This window comes from Nestor notabilis, unplaced genomic scaffold (assembly GCF_000696875.1).
Source record: "Nestor notabilis isolate BGI_N333 unplaced genomic scaffold, ASM69687v1 scaffold9223, whole genome shotgun sequence".
In the NCBI taxonomy this organism is placed as follows: Eukaryota; Metazoa; Chordata; class Aves; order Psittaciformes; family Psittacidae; genus Nestor; species Nestor notabilis.
This window is the reverse complement of record NW_009921450.1, coordinates 17553-44048: the sequence shown is the minus strand read 5'-3', so window position 1 is coordinate 44048 and position 26496 is coordinate 17553. Positions and strand designations below refer to the sequence as shown.

General features: G+C 42.5%; 2 protein-coding genes across 2 annotated transcripts in view; one reads left to right on the top strand and one right to left on the bottom strand.

Moving 5' to 3' along the window:
• Positions 1 to 456: 456 nt before the first annotated feature.
• Positions 457 to 13009, top strand: SLC35A1 (solute carrier family 35 (CMP-sialic acid transporter), member A1). Its single transcript, XM_010011156.1, has 7 exons — positions 457 to 632; positions 5235 to 5394; positions 5772 to 5924; positions 6734 to 6800; positions 9935 to 10111; positions 10513 to 10647; positions 12736 to 13009. Exons 1-7 carry the CDS (start codon positions 496 to 498, stop codon positions 12864 to 12866), a joined length of 960 nt encoding a protein of 319 aa, XP_010009458.1. The 5' UTR covers positions 457 to 495; the 3' UTR covers positions 12867 to 13009.
• A 1703-nt stretch (positions 13010 to 14712) lies between these two features.
• The window catches only part of RARS2 (arginyl-tRNA synthetase 2, mitochondrial), a 29201-nt gene continuing 17417 nt past the window's right edge, over positions 14713 to 26496 (bottom strand). Inside the window, exons 13-20 of the mRNA XM_010011155.1 lie at positions 24028 to 24104; positions 22640 to 22764; positions 20441 to 20508; positions 20232 to 20341; positions 19129 to 19224; positions 17200 to 17274; positions 16219 to 16282; positions 14713 to 14889 (exon numbers count right to left, since the gene is read on the bottom strand). Of these exons, the coding sequence (XP_010009457.1) occupies positions 14803 to 14889; positions 16219 to 16282; positions 17200 to 17274; positions 19129 to 19224; positions 20232 to 20341; positions 20441 to 20508; positions 22640 to 22764; positions 24028 to 24104 (702 nt within the window). The 3' untranslated portion in view covers positions 14713 to 14802. The remainder of the gene's footprint in view (positions 14890 to 16218; positions 16283 to 17199; positions 17275 to 19128; positions 19225 to 20231; positions 20342 to 20440; positions 20509 to 22639; positions 22765 to 24027; positions 24105 to 26496) is intronic.

Here is a 26496-nt window from a genome sequence, read left to right as displayed (position 1 = left end):
ACTTACCAAGATTTGCTGCATCGAATCCCTTCTTTGCTGGTACTTCTCTTTGCTTTTAGTACTCTGCCAACGCTCTTTGTGTCAGGCTTCAGTATGCTGCGTGGAGAGGATCAGAGCAAGCTTTCACTGTCAACTAAAGAGCAGGAAAGGAAAGAGAGATCTTCTGATTACTGTTACATAAATATTAGTCTATGATTAGTTTTTTCTAGAATGAAGGGCGATTATGAGGGCAAGAGGAGATCTATTTTCAAACGCCCAGAATTCCTATGCAAGCTTCTTTGAGAAGAGACTTTAAAATTTGACTTAAACTGTTTATAGGAAGCGATTCACAACACTAATTGTTGTATGCTGCCACAGTAGTGTTTGATACAGTCCTGCAGCTGGAGAACACCCTGTTTCGGGCCTTAAGTTAAAATGAAGGGCATGCTGAATGGTCATCTTTGTTTTCTTTCAGAAAATGTCAGCTTACTGTTCAAGTTGTACTGCCTCACGGTGATGACCCTGGTTGCTGCAACATACACAGTTGCATTGCGGTACACAAGGACAGTGGGGACAGAACTGTACTTTTCAACGACGGCTGTGTGCATCACTGAAGTTATCAAGTTGTTCTTGAGCGTGGGCATCTTGGCTAAGTAAGTGTTTTGAAAACAAATCCTTGCTTCTAACCTCAGATTCTCAAATACATTTGAGAATGCGGCTGGATAGTCATGCTGTGGAAGAGTCATTTTAGACTTGTTAGAGCTTGTGAATTCTCCTCAGCTGAAACTGCTTTGTAAACAGCACAATATTCAAGTGTGTCGTTTCTGCATATTTTCTTTTTTTGTATGCTTTGGAATAGGTTCAAAGTGTCAGCATGGATTACCTGTGGTGTTTTGGGTCTTTAGTAGTGTAGGTGAAAGCTGAACTGCAAGCCATTGTCTGCTGAGTTGTATAGAATTGTAATGTTCCTATTCATAAATTTCCCAAACAGTTTTGCAGTCAGACATTTGCTGTCTCTTTTAAGCCAGGGAGTCAATGCTGAAAGACAGGGGTCAGAAAATATTAAGAGTTTCTGTCATCCCAGACTGTTGCTAAGAAATAGAACTTCAGTCCACGTGTGAGCATCTAAAGTAGGGAGGCCGTCAGTTTGCTCTTTTTCCTCTCTGCCTTGCTGTGCTACATTCCTCCTTGGAAGAATCTTTATATTCTGTACTTTTCCAAAACCCAGTTCTTGGTGTTGTAGTATAATTTGTTCTTTTAGGGTCCCTGCCTATCTCTTTGTGGGTTTTGGTACATCAGAAGGCTGATTGTTTTGAGCTAGAGAATCATGGAGTCACATGGTGTACTTCAGATTTTTATCAGAACACGTCTACTTAACATCAAAACAGCATTTTAACTTGCTTTAGGAATGAGACAATATTTGGATTTGATAAGGCAGCTGTGGCAAGCTGCCTTTTGTTTAACCTTTCATTAAACGTAATGTGTTAGAAAAGGCAAGTGTGACCAGTGGCAGATTTCTATTTTCCTTTTTGTGCACCCTGGGCTTCTCCCTGTGCCACCACAAAATGTTGGCATGAGGGTCTCTGCCAATGAGTGGTTGCCCTGCGGTTCTCACAGTGTTGTGGCCAGTGGGGATCCTGATCCAGCCCACTTTCAGGAGACTGTAGCAACCCATGTTTTTCAATGGTGCTGGTTACTTTTCACTCAGAAGCCTATGACATTTTTAGAACAGTCCTGCACAGCCAAAGATCCATGTAGCCCATTGTCCTCCCTTTGACAGTAACAAGCAGAGGATGCTTAGAACAGAAGTATAGGCAATAGGGCGCCCACAGGCTGAGCTTTCCTTAGCTGTTGGCAGAAGCTCATGGATTTCCCAGCCTGGATGCTGTGTGCACACTGTGTCTGTAGCACCTACAGATCCTGCCCTCTGTGAGATTGTCCAGTTTCTTTTCAATGTGTTAGTCCCTACTGTATCTGTGAAATGACTTCTGCAATGTAACTACAAGGTATATGAAAAAGTACTTTTTAAGGAACGCTTTATCTAGCAGTGTCACTGGATTCTGTCTTCCTGTGCTGACAGACATCAAGAATAATTCTTCTCCATTCATTTTTATTTTCATGTCTCTACAGAACTACGTTGTGTTTTTGGAACTCATTCATTTTCTAAGCTGCGAGTTCTACTCTAACTTTTCCGTGATCATCCTAGCACCCATCTCTACAGCATTTCCAGTATTGTTACATCCTTTTTGTAACAGGATCCAGAGCTGCATGAAACATTCAGGATGTGATCATGCCACGGCATTAGGCAGGGGGGCGACGGTGCTTTCTGTCTTGGTCTCAGTTCCTTTCCTGAGGATTCATAACGTTCTGCTTATTTCTCTGAGCACAGCTGAGCCTTGATCTGGTGCTGTCATAGGGCTACTCACATCTTTTTCCAAAATACCTGTAACTGGTTTAGAGATGGTTGCTGTATTATGGGGTTGTTATTTCCTATGATCCTTTCTCATTTATTGACAACTGAGCTTTATTTGCCAATTAAAACGGGATGAATCTGATTCACTGAGCTGTTTGAAGGTTATAATACCTGATCTAGTTAGCTACTGGGGTGTTTTTCTCATCAATCCATGCTCACCTCCTAATGGCAGGGTGTCTCAGTTGCTGGTGGGTCCGGGTGCCTTCCTTTGCTGCCCAGGTTAACTGAGCTGTTTCTCAGATGGCAAAAGATCTGATGAATTCTGCTCGGTGTAGTGAAAGAACTATCGAAGGTTTCTTTTTGCGTATTACATACAATTGAGTATAATCAGCAAAATTTGCCAATTTCCTAGTAATCTCCCATTGTAGCTCACTTACAAATATGCTGAATAGCATAAATTCCAGCATAGTTTGTTTCAGTGACTCCTTTACAACTTCCTCCAGTTTCAAAGTCCTAACCAATTTGTCTCACCCCAGACAAGGTGCCTTTGTAGTTTTATAACCAGTTAGAAGATAGCGTATGATCTGCTTTTTCTGTACAGTGGGATACATTTGGGTGGGTACCTTTTCCTTTTTGAACCAGCCAGGTCTGATAACTGCAACATACAGGATACTGGGGTATGACTCTTGTCTTGTTCCGCCTGCAGAATTTGTTTTCTTACATTTTTACTCCACTGTGTTTACTTTTAAGGTTTCTCCTGGAAGGCACATTGAACAGATGAATGCCAAAAGATTGTCTTTTAGAAGAGGTGTTTATAATAGTTTAAACTGTGTTAATTATTTGCTCAACAACTCAACTCAACTTCTCATATTTATTTGAAGTCCAAGTCACCATCTGTTAATTACATCGTCTGAATTCTTAGATGGTACATACTTACTTAGCAATGGATGAAGGAAAGTAAAGCAGATTTGCAAACTCTAGTTTTGACTTCAGTTTTTCTAATAAATGCATGTTTCTGTTGCAATACTAATTGTTGTATCTCTCACCCATTCAGACCTATGAAGAAAATAGTTGAATCTAGATCAACATCAAAAACACTGAATTCAAACTAGATTTTTTATTTTCTTATTTGATTTTGCAATGTACATCTTTGGCCACCTTATTCTGCATTATCAGCTGTACACAGAGGCTTGTTTTAAATTCTTTTTTTGTGTAGATTTAAGTCTGTCTCCATGTGATCTTTGTACTGAATTCAGCTTACAGTTAGAGACTCTTGATAAGTGCATGCTTCAGAAAGCACACCCACTGCAAAGATGAACTGTCTAATAGTTCATCTTGTTGCTTTCAAAAACTAAAGTGAAAATGGTGCTTATTGGGCACCTGTTATTCTTCATTGCTGAAATTCCATGCTGGAAGTCAGAGTAGACAGGAACTACTGTTACTGCTGTGACTTGACTTTAAATCAGCTAATTCACATGGTGTGAACAGAAGCAGGTATAGTTTAAATGTTATTTTGTTGTTTAACAATTTCTCTTAGTGTCAGCAAACAGAGGAAGCAATCACTGTGTGGTATTTTTTGGCTTCTTAGTCTCACAGAGTAGAACTGTGTCTGTGGTAATTACATGTTAGTTGCAGTTAGACATTTCAGGCAGAAGCACTTCAGTCCACCTGCACTGCAGTATTACCAGGAACTCTTGCTTTTCTTGTACACCTGTAGGAGAGAAGCTTGGATGAAAGGGTCATGAGAGGAGACAGTACGTAAATCTTTGGAGAGGAAAAGTTTAAGAACCTGGAGCACAGAGTTAGAGGTTGATGAGGAACAGAAAATATGCAGGAACAAGGTGGTTAAAGAAGGAGCCTGGGGCATAGAGAGATGGCTAATTTTAGTAATTGCTCGTAAGAGTTTGGGGCAGGTAGATGATGTACATTTGTAAAAAAGAAAGAAGCTGGGACACCGTTGAAATGTGGGGAATTGGGCTCCTGGAATGCTGAGGAGGATGAGACATTTGTTTGTATGCATGTGTAATGGAAGCAAAAGGTGTGTTAAATTCAAGAGCAGTAGAGGTTGCATGTTGAGAGGCCTGTGGGAGGGGACAGGATGTTGGTATTTGTCAGCGGCCAAGCAAGAGAAGAATGCAAAAGGGGAACATGGGACTTGGGGAGAGTTGGGAAGGGAACTGGAGGACTTGAGTAGCAGTGACAAGTAAGCAAGTATGTCAGATTGATGTACCAATGATAAGGGAGAACTAACAATGCAAAGGTCAGCCTTAATAAGCTGAGGAGCAAGCTGCAAAAGGGGACAGAAGCATGCAGCAGCATGTTCTTCCCCATTGCCTGCTCTTTCACATGCTGACCTCTGGTCTCACCTGCCAGACCTCTTCAGGTGTGGGCTGGTGCTGGTCCAGCATGTCCTGCAGCACAAGAGAGAAGAGGAAAACAGGGCTGGCTGAGGAATGAGAGGTGTTTCCAGCTCAGCGGTGTGCAAGGGTACAATCTTTTTTGTCTGTACTTTGAAGCCCAGTTTAAATGGGATGCCTTCTGTCCCACTGCCTGTATACTTAGTGACTTATTCCACTGTTATGGTGTTCATGGTTGTTGTTTACTTTATTACACATTGATGCATCTAACCTCCTCATTCCAGAATGCCTTCCTCACCTTCAGGGGTTTCTACTTGTTGATAACCTCACTGTTTTTCCCAGTTAATATTTCTTTAATAAGCAGAAGGTGGAACTGATTGCTGAGAACAAATTTTCAGCCTTCCCATAGGATTCATTGATTGGATTTCTGTCTCCAAATATCAGTTTAAGAGAGCCCCCTGTTATACTAATACTTTATTTTGCAGAGAAACTGGAAGTCTGGCAAGGTTAATAACATCTTTAAAAGAAAATGTATTTGGAAGCCCTACAGAACTGCTAAAATTAAGTGTTCCGTCTTTGGTATATGGTCTCCAGAATAATATGGCGTTTGTGGCTCTTAGCAACTTGGATGCAGCAGTTTACCAGGTAATACATGTTTTTGTCAGTAACTGATCTGTAAATACATTTCTCTTTCCTGTTTCATGAGGGATGCATGCTAGGTATTTGCCTGCCTAGCACACGGTACTCTCTTTAGCCTCAGTGTTAAAAGCCAAATGATGCTTTTTTATATTCGGAGCATACACTCTGTTTTAGAGCTGTCTGTTTTAGAGCTCTGGTTTGCTCAGCTGGAGTCACTTCAAATTCATTTTGTTGTAATTGGCAATGGTACCAAACCCGAGGGATCAGTGGGAAGTCAATATGAAATTGTATTTGTCATTCTGTAGTTGAATTCTCTATTTTGTTTTCTTGTTTTGGAGGAGTTTATAAAACCACATCCTCAACTATATTCCCACCTTCTTTAGGTGACATACCAGTTGAAGATCCCTTGTACAGCTTTATGTACAGTCCTAATGCTAAACCGTACGCTTAGTAAGTTGCAGTGGTTCTCTGTCTTCATGCTGTGTGGTGGTGTTACCCTTGTTCAGTGGAAGCCTGCTCAGGCTACGAAAGTACAGGTAAGAGAGAGTTTACATTTTGCCACTTCATGATGAAGAATAAACTTCCTTCTACTTTGTATTTCACTTCACAGCAGCTGGGATTATGGTGAGGTTTATTATATCCCACAGAACAGTGTCTGTTGCTTATTTCCAGCCACTTCATCTACAACATAACCACCAGTCTACTTGTTCTCTTTCACATTTATTGTATACCAGTTCAGGCAGGCTTGTGGTATTGCTCCAGTCTTGCTGGTTGGAAAGGCAACTGATTGCTACAATTAGTATAAATTACTACAGTCATCACAATCAGCCTAATGCACGTTCATAGGGGTATCTGAGTAGCGTTTCCAGCAGTTGGCCCTGCTATCATTGTAGTTGTTGGAGCAGAGAACTTGGAATCAAAGCACTTGGCAAAATTAGGAGGGAAACTCCGGTGCCTTGTGGGTGTGGGTATGTCATTTAGCCACACCCTTCAGAGGCATTGACCTGATCCTGTTCTAGGAAGAAACAAGTGTCTTCAGCAGCTGAGACCTAAGCAGCAGGTCAGTGGCATTAGTGGGAAGGGCAGGTCCTGCAGCTGGGAAGAGCACCCACCTCCAAGGAGACAGTGCTCTGAGCACAGCGGGGTTGCTGAGGGTCCACATGGGAAATGAAACACCACACACCTACACAAGCTAATCTGAAGGACAGCTCTAGCTAAGCAAGTCCATTTTACACTGTAATGAAACGCTAATCATTTTGCTATACTTAACAAAGGAGCTCTGGAATTGATTATTGAAAATTACTGAAATGTGGTGTCCTTTTTAAAATAACGGTTGATGTTGCAGGTGGAGCAGAATCCATGGCTCGGGTTTGGAGCCATTGCTGTTGCTGTATTGTGTTCAGGATTTGCAGGTATAGTATTATTTCTGTGTGCAGGTCACATTATAAGGACTGCACTCCTGATGTTTAAACCGGAACTTTCTACATTAGTTAGCTGTCTTTGTTGATTACAAGATAAAAAATTACTTTACACCCTCTACTCATAACTACTTCAACTTGCAATAATTATGGCAGATTCGTGACATGATCACTCCCGTTGTCAAGCAAATGGCTTGACAAAGGAGCATGTACTATGGGTTTTACGTGTTGCAACTTAGAAGACTGGTTTGCATGTGGAAGCACCTTTCAAATGGTTAGAATAATACTGTAGGCAACATCCACAATAACTTGGTACGATTAATTAATGTACATCAGTTTTATAAATTGGGCTCTACACCTTCAGCCTTATGGTGATCACACAAAATCGTTGCATTTTTTTATAAGGTCAATGGTGGAGCTCCTCACTCAGTTCTTGCACTTAGCTCAGCCCCAAAATACATATTGCCTTGGTCCTGTAGGTGGTAAATCTAACTCAGGTGCAGAGGGAGCATGAGATGGGGCAGAGAGGAAGATGAGTAGCAGGAAACCTAGATAGACTGCGTGAAGGAGGTGAGGTTTGGTTTGGTTTTGTTCTGTTCTACAGCCAGTGTTTCCTCTCAGAGTAGCTCTTCTCTGGCTTCTGCAGAAGGAGACCAGAACTTCAGGACAAGTGAGCTGGTGCTGAGAAATAAGGAAATGCAAATTACTCCTTAATTTGAAATCTGGCTCACAGGGGCATATTTCTCTGGCTGTAAACTGGATTCTTCCCCCTCCCTCTGTAAGAAAACAAGGTACTAACACTCGTCTCTGGTACTGTACAGTCCTGCAAAAATAATCTTGTGCTCTGCATACACGGTCATTACTTATGGAAAACATTCTGGTTGGCAGGGGAGGAAAGGAGGAGGGTGTTGCTCTTCTCTGGGTTCTTCTTCTTTCCAGTGAAATGGGCACTTTGAAGCAGAAATACTAAATAAGACTCTGCAGAGCTCAGTCATCTTTTCCTGAAGGTTATAAATTTACTCATTTCAGTAGATCCTCCCAAGCCACAAGACAAAACACGGCATCACAGTGAAGACTTCAGAGTCTCTTAAAGCTCTTTAGCTTTCTCTGATAACGGAAATAGACAGCTGTGCTTCTAAAGGTCTGCAGATTCAGACCATTAGAAGGGCTGATGCAGGCAGCTTTAGAGGGTTTAGACACATAAGGCTTTCTTCTCCCGCAGAAGGATCACAGCTTGGGTGTTTCCTCACCAACAGCTGTAGCTTTGAGGCAGCTGGGAGGACAGAGCAGTTCTTCTGTGGAGCTCCTTGTGCCCTTGGGGCTTTACATGTTGAAAACATAAATACTATTCAAACTCCTTTCCTCTACTTCCTTCCCACACCCACATGAAGAAGCTGTTTTGGCATTGAACCTTCAGTTTCTGGACTGATCATGTCAAGTGGTGTATATTATTCCAGGAAAGTCAACAAAGTTATGTGGTTTTTGTCCCTCAGAGGTAGAAAAGTTTTTCCTTCAAACCACCGATCCTGTGGTATCTGGCAGACCAAAAATGCTTATAAAAGCACTGGACAAATATGTAATGGCAGATCCCTTGTAACTTGAAGCAGTACTGAAGAGTAATTTCTCCTCAACAGCACCCGTTCGTTATTTCATCTTGCCTAGGGGGGTGATTTTCATGCATTTTCAGACATCTGAAAGCACAGTTCCATTGCTTTGCTTACTCTTGCCTTAGTTTATAAAACTTGCAAGTATGGTTGACACTCAAGCCAAATCTCTGGTACCTGATTCTGTCTGGGTTTGCTGTGTGGGCCTTCTCAGCAGGCAGAAATCTCAACACAGATAGATAGATGCTTCTGGGTTCTTTTAAGCACTGCAGTCGTTAGCAATACTGGGGTTTTGTTGATGTTAGACTTCAGAAATTTTTATTCATATGAGATAATATCATGTTTCCTTGGTGGGTTTTTCATTATTTGTACCCCTGAAATATAAATCTGTTCTCTAATTTAGTCCCTACACTGTATTAAATTATAAATTGCATTTTTCATGAATAAAAAACTAGCAAGACCTTCCTTGAAGCTACCTCAGGGATTTTGGGAGTGTGTGCTGGAGGCTTCTAACCCACAGATCTTCTCTCTCTGCCATCTTTGTCAGTTCCAAATACTTTCTTTATATCATATGAAGGATCTTGGGCAACATTAATCACCAATAATTAGTCAGGAGGGCTCACACCAGAAGGTCGTGGAAGTGGCCGAGATGATCTGAGTCCTGCAAACTGCTGTATGTGTTTTAAAATCCTGAGGAAATTCCAGAGATAAGCAGAGTCCTGGTGTGGGAGCAATGGTTAAAAAGGCAGGTAGTGATGGCCTTGTCAAATGTCAGGCTTTCAGCCTGTCATACACCTCCCAAGCAGAGTAATGAAAAGGTATTTGGGGAATTTCATTGAGGCAGAGCATAAAAGTAATGCTCAGCAGCATGGCACTGTGAACAAGAGCTTTAGATTAAAATGAATTCCATTTCCTCAAAACCAATCTGTAGTTTCAGTTAGCAGAAGGCGTCGGTTTTGATTTGCTCTTGTAATCCCCTGAAGCTGTGGTTTCAGAATGTGGCCACTCTGCCAAGGACTGCACAAGTACGAGGCTTCTGAGGAATTCGCAGTCTCAGTTTATAGCTAATGCAGTCCCACCCCTGTTTTCAGGGTTTTTTGTGCTAAGTATCCCAATGGAGAGGGAAAAAAACCTGTTTTTCATCATACTGAAATACATAAATACTGCCTGGGCAATAACATACCAGGTGCCAGGGTGAAACCAAGGTGAAATGCTTGGGGTTTTTTTCTGGTGTAGAATTGTACAGAAGCAACTGCTGGACAGAAGCCTGGCAGATCAAACAGAAATGAGGAGTAGTTTCAATTGTCAATGAGTTGTTACAACAACTGTAAAGAGAAATAGAATCTATTTTTGATACTCCATACCCATTAAAATCTTGTTGTGGAAGACACTTGTTTGGCAGGATTTGGTGTTGGGTCCTCGGCATTTGGGACAGTTTGTAGGACAAAATGATTGCAGTAGAGCCAATGGTTCATGGCGTTTGAAGGATGATGCTTCATCTCTCTGAAACCCTTTTTTTTGTAGGAGTTTATTTTGAGAAGGTCTTGAAGAGTTCAGATACTTCCTTGTGGGTGAGGAATATTCAGATGTACTTATCTGGGATTGTGGTGACTTTATTTGGTGTGTACATGTCAGACGGAGCCCAAGTCCTTGAGAAAGGGTTTTTCTATGGCTATACCTACTACGTCTGGTTTGTCATCTGTAAGTATCTTGTGGTTTTAGGATCTTGTTACATTGTTCTACTTTTTTAACTATGATGCAACTGTTTTCACAAAGCTACAAATCCAATCTGATGCACCCTTTTTTTTAATGTGCTTTGAAGGATTCTATTCAAAAGTACCATTTCCTTGGAAATTACTCACTTGTCCAATTTAAAATTGTGCTGAAGCAGCAGCCTAAATAACAGTAGTGATGATCTTTAAATTAGTTGTATCAGAGGGACTAGATGCCATGCAGACATCCCATTTTGCTGAATATTGCATTAAATCAGCAGTTAGGATGACACAGCCTAAACAAGGAGTACACCAGTGGAGTAAAATGCATCATTTGGAGCGTAACCTACTGCACCTTTACTAATAGAAACCTGTTTATCTGCTTTCCAGTTCTGGCCAGCGTAGGTGGCCTCTACACTTCGGTCGTTGTTAAGTACACAGATAACATTATGAAAGGCTTTTCTGCAGCAGCAGCCATTGTTCTTTCAACTGTGGCATCAGTCGCCCTCTTTGGCCTCCAGATAAGTAAGTGCCGTTTTGCCTTTGATTTGACTGTAGGTGCAAGTTTCCTTCCTGGCCAGCAGGCTGCTATGGCTGTATGCCATTCATACCAAAGCGGTCTTTTACGCCTCCTTTGAAGTTTTCTAGCTTTAACTTCATCTTCTCCAGGACTCCTGTCCACTGGTGTATTGCATTAAGGTGCCTGATGATCCTGTGCTTTCAGAGGCATTTTTGGTTTGCTCTGTTAGAGGCATGCTGCAACCTCAAATAGAAAGGTTCTTTGTGTTATAAACAGCTTATGAGTTCATACAGGTTTATCATAAAGTTATAGAATGGTTTGGGTTGGAAGGGACATTAAAGCTCATCCAGTTCCAACCCCCCTGCCATGGGGCAGGGACACCTTCCACTAGACCAGGTTGCTCCAAGCCCCTGTGTCCAACCTGGCCTTGAACACTGCCAGGGATGGGGCAGCCACAGCTTCCCTGGGCAACCTGTGCCAGAGCCTCAGCACCCTCACAGGGAAGAACTCCTTCCCAATACCTAGTTTAAATCTACTGTCTTAGTGTCAAGCCATTACCCCTTGTCCTGTCAGTACATGTCCCTGTAAAAAAGTCCCTCTCCAGCTTTCTTGTAGGCTCCCTTTAGGCACTGGAAGCTGCTCTAGGGTCTCTCTGGAGCCTTCTCTTCTCCAGGCTGAACAAGCCCAGCTATGTCAGCCTGTCTCCACAGGAGAGGTGGTCCAGCTCTCTGATCATCTTCATGGTCCTTCTCTGGACTCACTCCAAGAGCTCCACGTCTTTCTTACATTGCACATTGAGCCGTTGACCACAGCATTTAAGTATGACCATCCATCCAATTCCTTACCCCTGGAGTGGTCCACCCACCAACTCTGTGCCTCTCCAGTTTAGAGACAGAGATGTCATGCAGGACAGTGTCAAATGCTTTGCACAGATCCAGGTAGATGATGGCAGTTGCTTTTCCCTTATCCACCAATGCCATAGCCCCACTGTAGAAGGCCACCAAATTTGTCAGGCAGCATTTGCCCTTAGTGAAGCCATGTTGGCTTTATTAATGAATCACTTTCTGATGCAGTTTAGTGCGTGATACAGCTGTTTACCTAAGACTGCTATTGATAAGTTATCATTTCTTGTTGGTTTTAGCACAGCCAGTGCCAAATTAGTTTCTCAGCTAATTCTGCAAAGGGCTTTACACATCCCTGTTAAGTTACACCTGCTACTGCATTAACTTCTGCCTTCCCCATTTGCTGTGGACACCACCACGAGAGCAAGTCAAACAAACAGGAGCTGGGGGCGTGACTGATATGTGGTGAATATTTTTGAGAGTAAGCAGCAGACTGCTTTGGGCTGTTCTGCAACCACAAAGGATTTGCTCCCTGATCAAGTCTGTGTCTGATACTACACCTAATAGCTCCTGCTGAGGCCTTGGCTCTTTAGTTTTGGGTGTGTTTTACTTTCCTTCCATAATCCAAAGATGGTGAATGGTGTAAAGATGGTGGCTTTCTGATATGGCATTAGATGAAGCTGAAGGGAAGTTTGCTGAAGGAGAAAATCATCAGTGCTTGGCTGAAAAACAGCACCTTAAAGCAAGTGATGGAAAAACACTACTAGTTTTAAAAACTCACTTGGGCAGAATGTTTTCTTGATGGTTGACACAAATCAAGCCCGGACTGGTGATCTTTATGAGAAAGTGTCATTAATAGTGTTTCTTAGCCCTGTCTAGATATGGAAAGGCAAACAGTGTGTTACCACACGCTTTATCACACCCACTGTGCCTCTATGATTAAGTTTATTGTAACGTAAGCTTTTTGGATGGCATCTGGACTGCAGGAGATGTTTCACACTTGCTTTTCTGACCACCATCACGTTCTTGCTGGTATGAGACTAACTGAAATGGTGCGGGGATGGTAAATGCTCAAGAGTTCCCAGTGACAGAGGATGATCTAGGTTCTGTGAATTATTAACAGCTCATTGTCCTGTTTACTGTTGAGTCACTTTAACACTGTCATTTAGATATTGTAATTTATATAGTTTACTCTTCTGAAGATTTCTTCATATACAGAGATATTTATTTAACTGTTTTGTCTCCTTCCAGCTGTTACCTTCTCTCTGGGTGCCCTCCTGGTGTGTGTTTCTATTTACCTCTACGGATTACCTCGACAAGACACCACAAAAATCCAGCTATCAGAAACAAAGAGCTCAAAAGAGAGGCTTGCTACTGTGTGACGTTGTCCATAGAAATGGACAGGCAGGCAAGCGGAAAAAATGGACTTCTTTAAAAAAAAAAAAAAAGGCATTTTTTTTAAATTAGCCTTAAGCTAGTCATGGAATGGTTGAAGTGGGATAGACTAAAAGCAGAAGTTAGTTCTGTTTTACATGGGAAGATTCCAGTGGCTGACCCTGAGAGGGTCATCATCACAGCTGAGAGGCTGGATAGGTGTTCTTATTGAAAGGATTCTTCACTCACAGCAAACACTGGAGAGCCTATTTACAAGGAAAGCGGGATGAAGGAACTGAACACTCAATTGTATATAATGTATATAATGGAAAGAAATTGGTTCTTTGTGTATTTGATAAACTGTCTTGCCCTTTGAGGGCAGAAATGCCCAAAAGCTTCATAAAAATCTATTAAAAAGAGCAATCACTGCCAGCATTTTCTCTTAAACTAGTTGGCAGTTGCAGTTTGATTAGCAACACGAAAAGTGTCTCTTCTGGGTGATACACATGAGATGATAACCCAACTCCACCATGAATAATCATTCCTCAGGCATCACTTACCTTGAAGTGATTAGAAGTAGCGCTTGCTGCTTGGTTTAAAAAGTCAGAATGAAAGACTGGTGCTTTTCTTAAGCTCTAGATTTTCTTAGACTTTTCAAATGTTTCTTACACCTGCTGTAGCTGGCAGAGGGATTTTCTCTTCTTGTGTGTTTTGTCAAGCCCCAGTTGTACAGGGGAAGGTTCTTGTGTGTTCTTGTATCTCTGGCTTTAGTACAAATGAGGCAATTTGGAGCATAAGACAAGATTTTTATCTGTACACTTTCTTTCTAAACCTTTTTGTGCATATCAAGCGATGCTTGAAAGGACTTCCTGTAATGCATGTTAGACTTTGATTTAATTTAGGAGTGCCAACTGTGTGATTTCAACCTCCTCCTTAATTTTCTGAGGCCTTGGTTCACCCTTCCAGAAACTACAACTCTGCACTGAGAGAAATACTAACTGGTGCATCATCCACGTTCAACATGGAGTCAGAAACATGACCTAGTTCATATCCTGGTAGATTCTTTCAGACATGAATTAATGAGCTGGGTTTTACTTGAAAGTGGGGTATGTTAACCACAGCAGTAACAAACATGCCTAAATTCTGTTCCAGTGGGAAACGATGCTCCTGTCTGACTTTTGCCAGCTGTTCTGTGCACATGGAACAGTGTGCCACCCCCATGCTGCTCTGGTGTGTGAAGGCTGTGGTGGTAGAGATACTGCCAGTCACCTGCACTACCTTACACATGATGCCCCACCTCTGTTCAGCAGTGTGGTGGCTCTGCGTGCCACGTCTGACTGCCTGTACAGTGCTGAGAGAGCATGGCAGGTCCTGTTCCACCAGTTGGGCAGCAAATCCTCTTCTTCCCTGTTGTCAGTGTGACGGAGGAAGGGATGAGGAACAGGATGTGACAGCTGGCAGTTGGGCTTACCTAAAGTTACAGAAGGGGGAGTGCAGTACAACACATGCGGAATAAGTCTCTGGCCTGGTCTGACTAGTTTGTTCCAATATATAGAGCGCCTGCAGCTGATGTACTATTAGGCCTAAGTACCCAATGGCAACTGCAAAGAGAGAGAACTTTGATCACTTAGGGCAGCACACTTAACACCACTTCCTCCACCAGAAGGATGTTATGTTTGCATGGCAAACAGAGAGCAGTTCTCTTTTATGGGAAATACCATGTACACTAATGTCTTAAGTACACTACTCCTACCAAGTGCCTGGGAGAAGGTGACTGTACTCCCCTGGGCATGCATGTCAGTCAGTGTGATGGAGAATACAAACATTCAAGAGCAGGCAGAGAGGTTCCAGACTGCACTAGCACTGACACACAGGAGAGTATTTATATTATCTTCAAAACCCCTTTTACCGGAGAGACATGACTTTACATGGCATACAGCCTCATTACATTTGAGTTACAGGTGTGATGCCAAGAAGTTTCATCCCGTTGGCTAGAACTGAGCGAGCAGCTTGGAAGAGACAGCGCCTTGCCTGGAAAACAAGAAGAGCCATCAGCTTACAGTATTGCTGCAGAACAGAGCATGCTTCTCAGGACAGTAGTTAGGAGCAGCCTGACAGAGGTGAGAACACTGTGTACATCCCTCTGTACCCAGGCAGAGCACTGGGAGTCAGACCTACACCTGATGTGAGTACTGAGTAACACACCAACGCTGGCGGAGTTCACACCAGCTGTTGATAGCCCATTGCAGGGTCAACAGAGGGACACTTCTGTCAAGGGCTGCTTTTGAAGTGAAGTTGAAAAGCAGCATGTGCCCAGCCCTGTACCCTCAGGGCAAGGTAACCAGAGGAGGTGCCTGCAGAAAGAGCTAGCAATGAATAGAGGGAAAATCTTTGTTGCCCCAGCAGCTGTTACAGCCTGCAGATACTGCTGGAATCCCTCCTCTCACTGTGCCGGGGTTAGAGGCTGTCAAGCAACTGTGGGCTGCTTCAAAAATTTCACTCTTCCTTATCAATGCCTTAGCTGTTACACAACTGGGTGTTCGGGAAAGGCTCTACTAACCCTACTTCAGAAAAACAGTTCTTGAAAGCTGTCACACTGTAAGATATTTAGAATATTTTTACAGGATAAGGCACTGAAGTTTTCCTTGTAGCTTGGACTGGTTTAGTCTGTCTTCAAAGGCAGGCAGCATCTACGCTCAAATACAGAGCACAGCTCCATCAATTCCACTGAACTTAAAAACTATTTTTTCCCCCCTCACAACACAGCTCAACATTTAAATGTGACTTCCTACCAAAATCAGATAGGTAATTGCTTTTGAAATAGATGAAAGAGAAAATAAGAAAGGCAGTGTAATTAATATATCATTTACTGAGCCATTAGGGGGTCAAACATTGCCTGGGAGATGAGTAGAAAATAATTTGCATATGTTTGGAACTGCAGATTAACAGTTGTCAGCCTCTGCTTTAGCTGGAACTGCAATACAGACAATTTGGGATATGTAGGTGGCAAGAGGGAGGAGATTGAGTCAGTTATCTCCTCATTCTCTTGTCTTCCCACATAACCACTAAAGGAAACTATCAGAAATTCACCAGTGAGTTAACTTGCTCAAATGTTTACTTCTGACTGGGTTTGGAGCCGCTGTCCTTATGGAGATTTGTGTTTTGGGAAGATCAGGCAGATCCATGGTGGCAGTCCCTGCCTTCCCAAAGGAGAGCCTGCCTGTTGGCTCATTAGGCTGCAGGTGCATGCTCACCCCGGTGGTTGCGCAGCTAGGCTGGCAAAGCCCAAGGGAGCCTTCCTCTTGGAAGGGACACCCTACCCAGACCCCAGCCACGTAACGGCCCCGTGCCCTGCCATACCTGCGCTACCTCAGGGGCGCTGCCTTTCACGGGAAGGGTTTTGTGTGCCACGGCTGCAAGATGGCTGAAATGGAAAACACAGGGAGAATGTTGAGAACAAGCAAGTCTCTTGACAAGAGGAGTGCTATGGGCTACAGAAAGCAGCAGAACTGGAAAAGCCACAACTGCAGCAGGCCAGAGACTTATTTCCACCTGGCTGAAGGAGGGCACGGTTTTCTGTAGCCTGCATATTGTCAGGGCATGCCATCAACACCTTCATGTTTGTCAAATAACCCCAAAACAATCTCTCCACCCCTGCATCCCCCCCCCCAAAAAAAAAAGCAAACCCAACCCAAACCAACCAACGAAATGCACACAAAAACCAAACTAGTCAGGAAAGATCCTGAAGAGCCTGCCCTGTCATTCCCAAGGTGCCTAATTCCTTATACAATTTTCCTTAATTCATTAAGGCTTTCCCCATACACAGGCCTACAGCTTCTTCCAGCAGGTCTTCTCCAGTGTTTCACAGTGCTGTTAAAACAGACAGGTCCCGATGGAGGTAAGTTATATGCCATATAATTACAATAGTATGCTTCGTCCATCTTAACACATAGGCTGAGATCTGTGGTTAAAGGGGGTTGAACAGAATTTCCTAGCCAAAATTTTGAGCTTTGAGAGCATTATCATCACTCAAATCTGCTCTTTAAGGTAGGATTAGTCAGTGTGATTTTGAGTTCAGACACCCAGTTACAGCAACATTATCCTTTTTTGTTAAAAGCATTTAGTTTCTGGCTCCTTTGTTCCTGGTTCCAACCTCAATCTCTGTTACACTATTTGCTATCCTGCTTCATACCTTACCTGCTCCTGTAAATTTGTCCCACAGATTTACATCTTCCCACTATTTTTGCTCTTCAAAGCAGTGCAGATGCGAGGGTTGCAGAGCCAGCTCAGGAACACCCACCCTTACCAGAGATAGATGGCCGGTATCAGCATTCACCTTACCTAAGTGTGAGGAGGTAGCTGACAATGTGCTTGGGTTGCAGATCCTGAGAAGATCGATAGAGGACCTCATCATACCTGTGAAGAAAGAGGGTTGTTTGGTATTACAGGGACTGGGAGATGTACTCAAATACAAGGCTCATCAGAAAGCTTAAGTCAGAACAAACACAACTGCAGAGTTAACAAGAACAATCTTCCCAACCAGACCCAAGCCATGTAATTAGCCCAGAATTGATTATTTCTTCCTCATTCACTTATTGAAGAAGATTGCTTCTGCTTCTCATCATGCAAGCACTGTGGATGGCAGAGCTCAAGGAGGCAGGCTAGAGCAAAGAGAACATAAGAGCTGTATTTGCTCCTGGAACACTGTTTTACATTCCAACACTAAGTGTAAGTTCCTAGGAGCAAAAAATACATATTAAATAAACAAGGCTGTCAAAATAGTCCCTTAGAGGATGTTGCTTTTACTAAATGCAGATCAGGATTTTAAGTAGCTACAGGGAATCTCGCAACATTATAAAATACAAAACCAAAGCGGGTTTACATTATCCTGGAATAAAATCAACTTTTTTAAGATGGTGTTAAACTGGATTATACAGGCAAAGTCATGGAGATCCATTTTTTTTCTTCATGTGTTCTGCTGTCCATTTGCACACATCCTCTTTTTTGCAGCCTGCAAAAAGCTACGAACACTTCTGGGGCTGAATAGATTTCCAATTAAAAAGGCAGGAGTTTCTTTGCTCAGCTCTCAGGCCCATCCTGTGAGAATGAAGACCTTAGGCCCACTGTAGGAGAGGATCAGGTTCAAGACCATCTTAAGAACCTGAATGTGCACAAGTCCATGGGACCTGATGAAATCCATCTGCGGGTGCTGAAGGAGCTGGCGAATGAAGTTGCTCGGCCACTGTCCATCATATTTGAAAAATCATGGCAGTCAGGTGAAGTTCCTGATGATTGGAAGAAGGGAAACGTAACCCCCATTTTCAAGAAGGGGAAGGTGGAAGACCGGGGGAACTAGAGACCAGTCAGTCTCACCTCTGTGCCCGGCAAAATCTGGAGCAGATTCTCCTGGAAAGAATGCTGAGGCACATGAAAACCAGCGAGGTGGCTGGTGACAGCCAGCATGGTTTCACTAAGGGGAAATCCTGCCTGACCAATTTGGTGGCCTTCTATGATGGGGCTACAGAACCAATGGACAGGGGCAGAGCAGTTGGCGTCATCTACCTGGATTTGTGCAAAGCGTTTGACACTGTCCCACACGACATCCTTGTCTCTAAATTGGAGAGACACTAATTTGATAGATGGACCACTCAATGGACAAAGAACTGGCTGGATGGCCGCACGCAAAGAGTTGTGGTCAACAGCTCTCCAGTTGGGAGACTGGTAACAAGTCATAAGGAAGAAGTTCTTCACAGTGAGGGTGGTGAGGCACTGGAATGGGTTGCCCAGGGAAGTCGTGAATGCTCCATCCCTGGCAGTGTTCAAGGACAGGTTGGACAGAGCCTTGGGCGACATGGTTTAGTGTGAGGTGTCCCTGCCCTTGGCAGGGGGTTTGGAACTAGAGGATCTCAAGGTCCTTTCCAGTCCAAACCATTCTAGGATTCTATCCCTGCCAGCATGCCCAAGCTGCTCCCTGAGCTGCTCCTCCTTTAAAGGCAAGGAAAACTGGGAGGGAGCTCTGATAGTGAGGGTTCAATGGTCACGTAAGAGCTATGGCACCAGGAAGGGAGCACTCCTCATTCCCTTGGTTAGCAAACTACAACATCTCTTGTCTGTGCATTCAGCAGCTCATCTCAGTCAGCACATCCCAGGTGGGCACTGTTCAAACAGGAAAGATCCCTGCCTTTATAGCATTGTGCTACAGACGCGAGACAGAAACATCAGGGGAACTTCTGCATTGTGCCTGGTATTTGGAAAGAAAACTAGACAAACCTGAGAAGATGCTGAAGAACAGAGATGGCATCTGGCTCTTGCAAGCATGCCACGTTAACATCAGTTAGCTGCTCATTCCCATGCATCTGTTCTAAACTAAAATGTAAGAACAAAAAAACAAACATTGGATGAAAACTCTTGTTAGCAAAGCTGGACAAGAAAAACAGTAATTGGTATTTTTAAGGAAAAAGGGTAGGCATCTTCTGCTCAAGCTGAATGGAACACTGAGGCAGACTGGCTGACTTCAACCCAAGATAACAGAATTTGTGCTAGCCATTCAGGATCAACAGGATTAGAGATCTGCATGGACAACAAGTCCAGAAGCTGACACTGAAAGGACTAGGGAGGCTGTCAATACCCCAGTAACGGTACTCCAGCACCATCAATACCTAAATGATAAGGGAGTAGAAGAGGAATGGACTACAGAGAGGGATCAGGCTTGCATCTCCTGTTACCATGGCCTCAGATAGAATACAGGTTGGTACAGGAAGGTACCTTACATGCTTTTATGAAAATCCATATCAATGTCTGCATTAGAAATGCTCTGACAGATCACGGTAATCGATACAGCTATTCAAACTGGACTCTTCTGAAATTCTTTAATTAAATATGCAAATTTAATATGTTATTATTAAATATGTTACATGTTTGACCTGAGTCAACAGGAAGGTCAAAACAACTTGGTTACAACAGTGAGAAATAACAGAATGATCAAAAAAACCCAACCCCTACTAGCTACAGTGGAAGCCTAAAAAATGTAAGTTCTGTGATGTGGTATATTTTACAAGTATGGGCATTTTGGTTTTTAGATCAGTTTCCTTAATCCTAGGGCCACTGTTCTTCAATCACTGACACCAAGCACACAGAGAGGCTGTTCCTAGAACTGAGGAAGTACATGGACTCAGCCCTGTGGAAATTAGGTAGAGATTTCATTTTAATTGGTTTGCTCTTCTTGGAAGTCTCAGCGATTCCCATTGCAAACTCACACAACTGCTGCAGCATGACTATTTAGGGAAGGAGTTAACTCTACCAATTAACAAAGAAGTTAATAAGGTTAAAACACATGTCAAACTGTACTTCTGCACACAAACGCTCCTTCTTACCTATGGAGTCTGGCATGGGTGTACTGCAAGAACACACCTGTATCTCCACGACTTTGAAGAGCTCGGTCCCAGCTAAACTGATAATCAGATGACAGAAGGCCCCGGAAGTCCTGGAAGAATAAACTAAAGTCACCTGGATATGGCTCTCCATCTCTATTTTGAACTTCTCACAGAAGATGCAAACACCTTGGGAGGCAGCTCAGACTCACCTGAATTATTAGTGCTGCAAGGCCAACTTTCTCTGCTGTCTCCATAGGGTTTTCTATCTCTTTGGTTGCTGAGAAGAAACAGAAAAAAAGGAATCATAAGTCTGTAGCAGCATAACAGCTCCCTTGCTCAGATTGGAAATGCCAATAAAAAGCTGATCTTCCCTAACTGTGAACTAGCAATATGGAAATTGTCAGGATGCATACAGCAAGTAGTCCAGGATATAAATCCTTCTTAAAAGTTGGGATACAGCTGTTTCAGATGGGCTTTTTTCCACTTCTAGTATGTGTAATGCACGTTTTAAGGTCAGAAGGGTTCATTACAACAGGCTGGGTAATTCCTCTTCACAATTGAGACAGCCAATCTCTAAGATCAGGATAAGAATGACAGGGCAATTCAGATTTTGTTTAAAAACTGGTAAAACACACCTCTAACTGATGTGGAGGCATAAACAGTTAAAGAAATACTGATCCAAGGGCTAATGGAGCATTTGGATGTCCATTTAGGGAGTATTCATGCTATTCACCACAGATAACCTAAACTGCTTATACTCAGAATCTGAATTGAATCATAGGATGGTCTGGGTTCAAGAGACATTAAAGCTCATCCAGTTCCAACCCTCCTGCCACGGGCAGGGACACCTTCCACTAGAGCAGGTTGCTCCAAGCCCCTGTGTCCAACCTGGCCTTGAACACTGCCAGGGATGGGGCAGCCACAGCTTCTCTGGGCAACCTGTGCCAGGGCCTCAGCACCCTCACAGGGAAGAATTTCTTCCTTCTAATCTAAACCTACTCTCAGCTTGAAACTGTTGTCCATTGTCCTATCACTATGGACCCTGGTAATACAGTCTTTCTCCATCTTTCTTATAAGCTCCCTTTATATAATGAAAGGCTCCTCAGAGCCTCCTCTTCACAAGGCTGAACAAACCAAAGTCTTTCAGCCTGTCTTCACAGGAGAGGTGCTGCAGTCCTCGGATTCTCTTTGTGGCCTCCTCTGGACTTACTCCAACATGTCCCTCTTGAATTGGGCGCCCCACAGCTGGACACGGGACTTCAGGTGTGGTCTCACAAGAGGAGTGGAGGGGGAGAATATGACAATCCATAGCCCTGAGAAATGTCAGACTGGCTATTCTCTCAGCCTCTCCTCAGGATTTACTGTATCTAATTTAGGAAACAGGAAGTAAGACAGGAATTCAAATGTAAGGGGGAAAATTTCTATAAGCACAGGTACAATTTAGGAGCTAATGGATAAGCTCAAGGTAATGCTGCAGTGCCACCATCACTTCTTTTAGCTCTTCTTCTGCCTATTGCTTACACAATGGAATGTGTGTCTGTACCTCTGCTACGTCAGTTTAGTCCAGCATCAAATAAGTTTGCTTTGCACTCAGCTATGCTACTAACCTTTAAACTGAAGTTCTAAGCTCCATTCCTCTCTGCAGTAAAACTGGTTTGAAAATGAGGTGATCACCCTTCTATCACTCTGCCTGCCTGCCTTCCCTTGTCTGTTCTACAAGCAAAATTACCTGGATGAAAAAAGCAGAGGAGGCAGAGCAAAGAAGGTGCACACTACTTAACCTGTTCAGTTCATTCAACACATTCAGTAACCCCAGAAAGCACAAGAGGGGGCAGCATTTCACTGGGAACTACTTCAATCTTTACTGTGTCAGGAGGAAAGGGCTCTAAAGCCACAGCCACAGGTGCAGGCAAACATCCCCTTCAGCAGGTTCTACTGCAGAGCAGTGACCTCCTGGGGACTCCAGGAACAGTCCCGAGGCTGGGAGGATGACAAGGCAGTAGTTGCAGACAAGCTGCAGTCAGTCTTGCCGGAGAAAACTGTCAGAGCTACAAATCCTTTGGATGAAATCTGACTATTCCCTGAACTCCAGCCCCAGCCCCACTATTGACTAGTTTGTCCCTCCAGAAAAAAGCAACTGTTGTCCCCCAAAGGCAGGTGCTTCCTTCTCTGTGCAAAAGCGTGATGGAATAATGCCACTGTAAATTAAAATCTGTAAATCTGTAATTTGGGGAAGTTAACAGAGTTTCAAAGGATTATTTTTACACTGTTTATATTATGGGAGATACAAAAAGTGCACAGAGCATATCACTGTGATGAGTCTGAGACAGGAAAAAGCGAAGTGTAGAAAAGACAACGCAGTTTTGATCAACACAGAAAAGAAATTAGTAAGACCTGAAGTAGCTAACTTTTTGCAGAAGCCATGTTTTGTAACATCCTTGAGCGAACTTCATTTAAAACATCTTCCAGGAAAATTACTTCTCCCCTCCGAGTCTTCATCCCTTGAACCAGACCAAAAGACACATGCTGGCACCTGCGGTGAAAAGCAGCAGGACCTAAAATTACATTTTAATCAAGAGAAATGTGTGCAGTGTGTTTGTTCAGAACTGGAATCTCTACCAGGAAACAGCAATAACAGCTGAATAAATAGTGCTGCGACGTGGGAAGCTTGGTGATAGAAGCAGTAACTCACGTTTCAGCAACCAAAGCTCCATACTTACTATATAATGGGAAAATACTGATCAGAATTATGATAACCTGGTCATCTGCGTGCTCTCGGGAACCTCTTTTGCTACTAGCTTTAGTACAGAGGACTCAGTGCAATAAATTGTAATAAACTGAGGAGAGGCAGGATGTAGACAGATCAAATTACTGTGGCAACACAGATCTGTTAATAAGATTAGAAAGGGAGTCATAATAATTCTATTGTGGGCACATTACGCTAAAAGTGTAATTAATCATTGCTAATAAAACATCCATTGCTTCTGCTCACAATAACCCCAAGCATTACTCTGGATCCATAACCCAGGGTAATTCTAGTGCAACTTTAAGCACTGAGAAAGGAGGCAGACTAATATTCCTGAAAGCTAAAATCCTATATTTAACCACAAAAGACATGCAGTCTGTCAGAGAGGAATATGATTTAGTCTGCAGATCCATGACTGACCTTTGCTCGGATTGCTAACAAGGTCAGTAAATACAGCGAATAACAGCGGGGATACATTTCCCTGCAATAAATATTTCAAGCCTGAAGCTTGAGTCAAACTCCGATTCAGATTGCTGCCAAAATACCATGCTTTAAGAAGTAACTGTTCAATATGGGATCACAGAATATCCCAGAAGCTATGCCCTAATGTCTCTGAAAGATTGTTTCTCTTTTTCACATCAAGCAGTTAAAAAAGATCTGTGAAATGCGAGACAAGGCTGGTTTTCCCAGCCAGAGCTGGGATGTTAAGCACACCAGCAGGAGCAGACGTATGGAGTGAGAAGCTTGGTGCCAAGGACCTGAGGCCTGCATTGCACACAGTTCTGAGGGTTTGGTTTCTGATTGATTTTTTTTCCCCCCTCATTATTGCTTGTGTTGGGTCCTACAGGCCAAATGTCTGCTTACGCTCTGGGGTTCATTAGTTGCACACCAGCAGCACACCTTGGAGCTTAGTTTCATTCAAATTGCCTACATGATGTGTGCTACAGCATAGTGGTAGGTGGACAAAGAGCACTCTGAAATGCCAACGTACATATTACCCATTCTTAAACAGAAAAAAAAAGTATATCATTAAGATTCATAAGTACATACCTTTCTACCCAGTCATAACCCATAAGCTTCAGTATTTGGAACAAGTGTTGAAAGTGATTACTTTGACTTTTATCTGTCTAAGGAATAGAATAAGTGCATATTAGAAAACACTTCAAATTGGTAAGGATTAGCTTTCAACATGCAAACACATAACACCAAGAAACTGTGCTACTAAGTCACTGCAAGCAGAATTAAGACCTATGAAGACAGACTAGACCTGAAAAGTGCAACAGCTGGAATCTATGGCAAAAGGATTTTGCATCTTGTTAGAAAAGTAATCTACTTTTTCAGAAATTATTATTGAAGGGAGAAGTTTGCAGTCTGACAGTGTGGATTATACTTAATTCTGCCTATACATAAGTATTTTCATCTGCTTGGAGTGAAACATTCAATGGAATCTTAGTACCTCTTTAATAATATACATCACATTTCAAAATGTTTTTAATATTTTGCTTTATCACTGCATTTTTAGGAAATAAGTCAGATTTTTTTTTTGATATAAATTGCTGAATGCACTGATTTATAGCATTACAACTAAGAAACCAATTTCATGTTCTTTTAAATAAGTGGATCTGATGATCTTATGAAATAAGGTGATCTTACAAAATAAGACTCAAGAGCCTCTATATAATTTTCCTGTAACAAGATCAGGATTCTGAAATGCATTTGTATTTAATAATTAAAGACTAAAATCATTGGTGTTCTCACTTAAACCCATGAAGTCCTCCTGCTTCCGAGTAAAGTCCTAATCCAGGACGAAGCAGTGCCACAGAACAGCAGCAAAGCTCAGCCAGGCTGGCACTTCCACAGTTCTGTCCCACAGACTCTCCTAACGATTTATGTTATTGCCCTCTCATTTTATGACCCACATTCTCAGCCCTCAGAAAGCCAGAAGTGATAAAAGTACTAATGGTGTCATAAAAGACCTCTGCAACCTATGCAAGATTGAGAGAACATGACTAGACAGGCTGACCTGTCATTTCCAACTGGAATGAGATGTTGATAATAACGGACACCTTGGTTGCATCACAGTCTGGTTTTGCTGTTTATCTGGTTGGATTGGGAGCAAAGAGGTACAGGCAAGGAAATAAACAGTTACTGGCATTCGATTATGAGCAACCAGGCAACTCAAGACTATTGCTTCCACACTGGCTCACTCCATTCAGCCCACATCCTCATTTGTGCAAGACACCTACCCAACTATTTTCTTTCTTTCTAAAATGTTCCTTCTCCCTTTGTCCTACTACCTCATGGTATAACCAATACAAATAATTACCTACCCATGCGAACTACACAGGAAACAGTCCCCTTAACTCCTAATGCATTGCACTTTCACAGCCACACTGCTGTCTGATGCCAGTGAACCTTCCAGTCAGTAGAGGCAAAAAACCTCCCACCAAACCCAAGCAATTCCCCCCCAGAAAAACCACAGCAAAAAAATATCCCTGTTCTATGACCACATGTGGGAATAGTAAGGTACTGTAAGCTTCCTGAAGATGAAAAGGACGAATGTAACTTAACCAAAAGTCACATGTTAAACTATCCATGTATGTAATTTTATGCTTACTGATCTCTCCCCCTCCCGAATCATGGTATTTGCCACATTATATTGCCTGTGAAAGAGCTGTGCCAGAGAAGATACACAGGCATTACCAAACACACCACAAAAAATGCATTTTTTTTTTTCCATGTTAGTAACTGACTTCACCTAAAAGAATATGATTTTTAAAATAAGATATTTTTCTAAATCTGGGAAAAAGAAGATTTAAAAGCATTGTGTGGTATATCCTTGGTAATACTAGAGCAAAAAAAGTTTCACACACGTGAGGAGATAATCCTGCTATTCATTCACATGGTCTAGGGTGAGGTGTCCCTGCCCATGGCAAGGGGGGTTGGAACTAGATCATCTTAAGGTCCTTTCCAACCCAAACCATTCTGTGATCCTATGATTACTGATACTGTTGGAATTGTTAAAAAGCAAATAAAATCAAACCAAGAAATATAACCAGACTCTCTATCTACAACTGCTTCATCCATCCAGACTGATTAAGCTGCACTTTATGTGCATTTTCTACATAATGAAACCAAGGCACTGTTTGAAGCCATAAAAATTTACATTTCAGATAAGATATTAGGACTTTAGAGTAGACTCAGATTCATTTTAGATCATTACTTTCTAAATTAATGTTTTACAACCCTTTGTAACACTAACAGCTTTTTCTGACTTGTTTAAATATTAATTACAACATTTATATAGAGTGTCAATTGAGTGGAAGTTTCTTTAACAGGAATTGTAATGAATTTTTATAACAGAGAGTAACTCCAGAGCTGATTTTTCAACCATTTTGTGCATCCATTGTGAACTGAAACAGAACCAAGAAACACTGCTGCCATGCTGAGGCACAGCTGCTGGGCAGAGAGCGCATCTATTTCCCTGCCAAAAATACCACATGCTGAAGTCACATTGCA